Source organism: Rhinolophus sinicus, chromosome X (assembly GCF_036562045.2).
Source record: "Rhinolophus sinicus isolate RSC01 chromosome X, ASM3656204v1, whole genome shotgun sequence".
Classification (NCBI taxonomy): domain Eukaryota; kingdom Metazoa; phylum Chordata; class Mammalia; order Chiroptera; family Rhinolophidae; genus Rhinolophus; species Rhinolophus sinicus.
In genome coordinates, this window is record NC_133768.1 from 112,935,877 (window position 1) to 112,942,573 (window position 6,697).

The 6,697-nt window shown below is 48.0% G+C and overlaps 1 protein-coding gene across 1 annotated transcript; it reads left to right on the forward strand.

The window, feature by feature from the left end:
• Positions 1-289: 289 nt before the first annotated feature.
• On the forward strand, positions 290-2,155 carry LOC141569598 (spindlin-2-like). Its single transcript, XM_074323341.1, is given in 3 exon segments — positions 290-607; positions 1,201-1,825; positions 1,827-2,155. Coding segments are annotated over 2 exon segments (780 nt in total). The 5' UTR covers positions 290-607; positions 1,201-1,205; the 3' UTR covers positions 1,987-2,155.
• The last annotated feature ends 4,542 nt before the right edge of the window (positions 2,156-6,697 follow it).

Here is a 6,697-nt window from a genome sequence, read left to right on the forward strand (position 1 = left end):
TCAATTTGTATGTATGCAAAAGTGTGAGGAATGTGTTAAAAATGAAAAGCCACTCTAATAGGGAAACTGAGGGGTGGAGCTAGAGAGCCTGAGAGAGTGGAGGTGGGGAAGAAAAGACGAGGAAAAGACCACCTACAGGTCACACAGGTATGAATTTTGGAAAGGGGAGGAGAATCCTAGGATTTCTTCCAGGACAAAAAAAAGGATGCTTGAACAGTGTGTGGCAGGAAGGGGAGGCCTCTTCACTGACAGGAAACTAAGCGCTTAGTCCTATACAAAAAGAGGGAGGAGACTGCTGCTGCAGTAGCGGCTGGTGGGAGCCCGATGTGGCAGAGGGGCTTCTGCCGCCGCCGACAGGGAGGCAGAGGGCCAGCGAGCCCGGTGCTGGAGACACAGCCACCATCCTCTTCGCGAGCCTGGCCGCCCTCCTAGACACACTCCTCGCCTGCGGATCCTCCCCTCCTCCCCGCTCTTGCAAGCACCCGGCTCAGCGCCTGCTGACCCTCCTTCCCACAGGCTCCCAGCGAAGGCAGGAGCGAGGTGTCCGATTTGGGCACGTGAGGCCCGCGATCCCGGGCGGTGGACACCAGGCAGGCCAAGGCCATTGGTGGGCACCAGGATGGAGAAGGGAGATGGGATGGACTCCTGCAGGATTAAGGGCTGGAGGCGGGCTCCCAGTGAGGCTGGGGTGGGAAAGTGCACTGGGCTATAGGAAAACGGGGTGGCGTTAGGAGGCTGGCAAGAAACTGAAGCGAGGGCACTGGGTGCCAGGAAAGCAAAGCGATTGGGGCTTGGCAGGGGGCGTGCGGGCAGCAGGCTGGGGCTCTCAGAGCCAGAGGACAGTGAGTGCATGCGGGTCAACGCCTGGGAGGGAAAGGCGCTTTGCAGCGGATTTACGAGTAGAGTGGGCGCGGGTGGCAGCCGGTGGAGGCAGTGGCTCTGAACAGGGAGGTAGCCCGCCCCCTTCTGCAGAGTTCCTAACCCCAGGCAGTACCACTGCCGCTGCTGCCCTTCCCCGCAGCCTAAAGGAACCCAGGAGGAAGAGCACTCGCAGGCAGGCGGCCAGGACTTCCAGTATTGCTGCCAGGCTCATGGGGACAATTTAGGTGCCAGCGCAGAGCACTTAGAGACATCGCTGTCGGGAGAACTTCACCTTAAGGCATACTGAGTGTCCTCTCCCCTTCTCTCCTCCCGCTGCAGGCTCAATGAAGACCCCCCACGCACAGGAGGCAGAAGGGCAACAAACCAGGGCACCTGCACCTGCGGGACGGGCCCCTGGGACTGCAAACATGACGAAGAAAAAAACCTTTCAAAAGAAACAGAGGGGCAGACCTTCGTCCCAGCCCCGCAGGAACATCGTGGGCTGCAGAATTTCACACGGGTGGAAGGAGGGTGATGAACCCATCACCCAGTGGAAAGGAACCGTTCTGGATCAGGTGCCTATAAATCCCTCCCTTTATCTGGTGAAATACGATGGAATTGACTGTGTCTATGGACTGGAACTTCACAGAGATGAAAGAGTTTTGTCCCTTAAGATTCTTTCTGACAGGGTGGCATCACCTCAAGTCAGTGATGCAAACCTTGCAAACACCATCATTGGTAAAGCCGTGGAACATATGTTTGAGGGTGAGCATGGTTCCAAGGATGAATGGAGGGGAATGGTCTTAGCCCAAGCACCAATCATGAAAGCCTGGTTTTACATTACCTATGAGAAAGATCCTGTCTTGTACATGTACCAGCTTCTAGATGACTATAAAGAAGGAGACCTGCGTATCATGCCAGAGTCCACTGAGTCTCCCCCAGCGGAGAGGGAGCCAGGAGGCGTTAGATGGCCTGATAGGGAAACATGTGGAATATACCAAAGAAGATGGGTCCAAACGGATCGGCATGGTCATTCACCAAGTGGAAGCCAAACCGTCTGTGTATTTCATCAAGTTTGATGACGATTTCCATATCTATGTCTATGATTTGGTGAAAAAGTCCTAACTGTTAGGGGACACTTTCCACATTTGTGAAAACAAACGTGTGCTTTGTAGACATGCAAAATATTGTTCCTTTTCAGTGTATTGGGAGCTTAAGGGCCCCTGTTAATTCAACATCTTTGCCGGCATCATTGTTGTTCTGTTCTGAAAAATACAAATGTATGTGGACATGACATTTTGTGTGTAAGGACTTTCTCATGCTGAAAAGATTGGGTGTGTTCGGTGGATGGGGCATGAAAAGAAGGGACAGCTGTAAATTCAGGCTGTGAATAAAGTTCAGCTAGTATCATAATCAGTCATCTAAAAATGGAATAGGACTTAGCTGGTCTGGCCTAGGGAGGGGGGAGGAGAAGGAACTAGAGAGGGGCTGTGGGGGAAGGGAGCAGGGGAGGTGACTGCTTAGGAAGAGGTGGGGAGGGGCCAGAAATGGAGAGGCTCCTCAGGGGGAAGGCACCCAACTGGGAGGAGGTAAAGAACAACAGAGGGAGAGTGAGATCTTGGGGCTCAGAGGGAAAGGGACAGAATAAATTGAGCAGAGAGGGACACGATGCAGCTTAGAAGAGGTTCAGAGCAAGGGGGAGAAAGACAAAGCTGGCAGGGATGTGGGGACAGACTAAAGGATACTCAAGGGGGTGTGCCTGTGTGAGGGGCCAGAAGGGCAAGGACACTAAGGGAGGAGGGATTCTAGGAAGACTGACTGGGGCAGTGGGAGTACAGTCTAAGAGCTGTGGGGAGTGGGCCCCGTGAGAGATGGGAAGGCCCAGGAAAAAGTTGGCCCTCTGACAGTATCCACATTGCTGTCCCTGGCTCTGGGCACCAAAGAAGTGGCAAGTGTCAAAGAAGCCAGATGGATTGGAGGTTCCCTAGAGGGGTGTTTTGACAGGGGTGGCTCAAGAGTTAAGCAGGAGCCAGGTTAATACCTAAAACTCTTATTTCAGGGAGTTCATGCCACACCTACAAAGCAGAAGCCCCACTCTCAGCCGAGATACCCTATCGTGGCGCTCCATAAGCACGGGGCTGTGGGCGGCCTCCTCACGTTTTCCAGAGGACCAAAGGGCAGCCAATCTTGGACCTAAGGTCTTAGTTCCTTTTCCGTACGCTTGTACAAACAATTCCTGTGGGGCGCTCAGAACTTGAGAGACGTGCCACCTTGCATTTGTAACGTATTTTATCCAGAAAAATGGGACCTCGCTGAACCCAAGTACAGCAAGTTCTTTCTCCCACTGGACTGTACCTTGTCTCCCTAAAGAGGGGGGGCATCAGAGGACTGAGCCTTCTCTTTATCTCCAGGGCACGGCGAGTTCTTGACTGTCCACGCTCCTTTCAGTAGTTCCCCAAACCACAGGTGGCTCCACAAAGTGCTCCACCAAACTGAGGTCTGCTCCCCGCAGAAACCACATTCTGTCTATACCCCCTCAAAGTGGGTGGCTACTGACCCCTTACAGGTACTCCTGGCCAATGTTGCCCACGCCTAAGCCCACAGGGAGCTGTGATGCAAGTTTGTGCAGCTCTGTTTCCAGGTGAGATAGATGGCCTGGGGCAGTCAGGCTGGGAGTTGTGGCTCTGCATAGCTAACTCCTTTGACTCTATATTGCCGCATAGATAGAGGGTGGTGGTTGGTACAGAGAGGGTACGGTAACCCCAGTAAAGTCCCTCAGAGACATGGCGTCCCGACTCATGGGTATGCGTCCTTCTCTCCTTGCCTTTCCCAGTCCTGCCATGGAAGTTCCCCTCAAAACCTTCTCTCTCTCTCTCTGTCTCCGGTTTCCCTGCCCAACACTTCACTAAAACATACCCTTGCCCTTAAAGGAGGACTTCTGGTGACTCCCCACTGCCCAGGTTTCCTTAACTCCACGCATGCAGAGCAGGGGTGGGGGTGGGGTGGAGACAGGGAGCTTCCAGGAGTTGAAAGAAGGTGGTCATACCTGTTCATTCTCCACCCACCGTGACCTGAAGTTGTTTGCCTCAACAAGGACACAAGGCAAGCCCACCTCACCATAGCAGGGATTCATTGTCTTCACACATCACACAATTTAGTCTGGCAAACACCTGCAGGCCACCCATGTGCCAATTTCAGCCAGCTGTCATAGTTCGTTTGATCTTCCAGCGTTTGTTTTCTATGTTTAAGTAGCTACTGTAGCCACTTGGGAGATTTAGCATTATAAAAATTCTTATTTCTGCCCCGCCTGAAAGAAACAACAAAACAGTAAACTGAGGATTAGGGGCCACATTCCCACTAGGGCACAAGCAGCTGGATCTGAGGAAGGGCTCAGCCCATTTTAGACTCCGAAGGCTCTCAAGCTGGCCACGCCCCCGGCTGGCCTGCTTCATTCTAATAAAATGCCCAGTTGTCCCCTGGAGGCATTTGCCTCTGTAGCTTTGGGGTTAGAGTCACGGAAAACACACTAGTCCCCCTTTGGCTTCCTTTGACTCCGTTTCTCTCTCTTTTTTTGTTTCTTTCTTTGCTTTGTCTTCATCCTACCAGTACTTAACTTCAGGTGGGCTGTCTGCCAGGCACTTTTCTAGGCACGTGTACTTAGGATGTGGTAATGAAGAGGGAAAAAAATCAAACCATCTTAGCCTCATGGAGCTTTCATGTTACTGTGCCAGACAGTAGGTGAGATACAATACGTAAGTGTAATGTATTTTCAAAGTGACAAGTGTTAAGGAGGAAAAGGAAAAAAGAAAAACGAAAAGCAGGAAACGGGGAGTTGAAATTCTAGGTAGGGGCCGAAACTGGACAGACAGGAAGGCCAGGGATAGCATCGCTGAGAACGTGGCTTTGAGTAAAGATGTAAAAGCAATGAGAGAATTGGCCCTGTGCCTGTGTGGGGAAGGACCGTTCTAGGTAGAGGGACAGGGAATGCTGAGGCCCCAAAGCGCTGGCGGCGTGGCATGTTCAAGGAGCACTGAGGAGGCGGCATGGCTGGAGCTGAGTAAGCAAGGCAGATAATATCACAAGATGAGGTCACAGAGGTGATGGGGATCTGGGAGGAGCACGTAGCTTAGAGCATTGGAGGTCTGAGAATGGAATTTGGCTTTTACACCAAGTGTGATGGGGAGCCATTTGAGTATTTTCAGCAGAGGTCTGATGTGATTTGTTTCATATTTTAACAGGATCACTCTGGAGAGTCTAGAGCATAGTCTGTGTGAGGTACAAGGATGGGAAAGGGTGGTGAAATATATCAGTGGAACAGAGGAGAGGCCTAGACATTTATTTGCATGTAGTAAACTGGAATCATAATAGTGGTGACGTAGGGATATTTCTGTGAGCAAGCGCCAGGATCTTGTCTTGTGAAACTGAAGAATGGAAGCACAGACCAAGGAGAGGGAGGAGTTGTAAAAGAGGATAGTTTATTAAAAAGCAAAAAAAGAAAAAAATGCAGCTCCTGAGCAGGAGGGGGTTCCCAAATGGGATGCCACCTGACTGAGGCAAAAGCTCTTACTTTTATACCTTCCCTTGCCTGTTGGGGGAAGGGGAGCTGGAGCATTTTAATGGAATTCATCTATCAGGTTTGTTCTGTTTGCCCATCCTGAAGGGATTAGCAACTAACCCATTCCTATCTATCAGATCTACTCCGTTTGTCTGGCCAAAAGTGATTTATGAGATAATTTATTAACTTCAAGGCGCCATTACATTTTGTGCTGGAGTGAATGAATTACTTCAGAACCTGGAGTTTTAGGATATGGCTGTCTTTTGTTTATTCCACCAGGGACCTTCCTATCTGCCTAACAACGTGTTAACTAACCTGTCTCAGTGGTGACATTTCACAGTAATGAGAAAGTAATTTTATTCAATAAATGGTGCTAAATTAATCTGTTTTTTTTCAGAAGCCAAATAATAAACAAATACCTTCATCACACCTTAACCACAAAATAAATTCCAAGTGGAAAAAAATTTAGTACTTAAATTTGGAAAGTAACATCTATAATACTTGTAGAGTCAAATAGAAGGCAATATTCATAGTTTTTCTCACGGGAATTGGGAAAATTTTGTTTAAAGGGACAAAATACACAGATATTGATGGAGATTGTTACACAAATTTGCTTACATTAAAATATTCATCCCTCTCATTTAAAAAATCTTCCTATAAAATGTGGGGCAGAAAAGATTTGGCTATACATTTTGATAGTTAAATCAATGTAATAAATAAAATTATATTCAATAAGAATGAAACAAACAGCATAGGGAACTTAGGAAATATATTAACAGACATTTTACAAAATGGATCACCTGGTCAATAAACATGCATTATCTTAATCTGCTCCGCATTCCCTTACTCTATCTTTTCCATAACATATGTCATCTTCTAACATACGGTATAATTTACTTAGTTAATAAGTTTATTGTTTTTACACTTGTAAGAATATAAAGAATGTAAATATGTGATTTTTCCATCTTTTTTGTTTTGTTTTTCACTGATGTATCTCAGATGCTTAAAATTGTATCTGGTGCATAGTAGGTGCTCAGTAATATTTCTAGACTCTATGTGTCTCACCATTAAGCAGAAAAATGAATATTAAAATGACATACAATTTCTATGCATCACTGCAGCAACATGAATTAAGTTCGAAAATGTGTTGTCAACTACATAAACAAATGGGAGAATCTACACACTGTTGGTGGGAGTTCAGATGGAGATAAATTTGCTATGATCTAGTGAATTTGAAGATGGTGTATTTCCAGCAATTTTACATTGTTGGAAGACAAATTT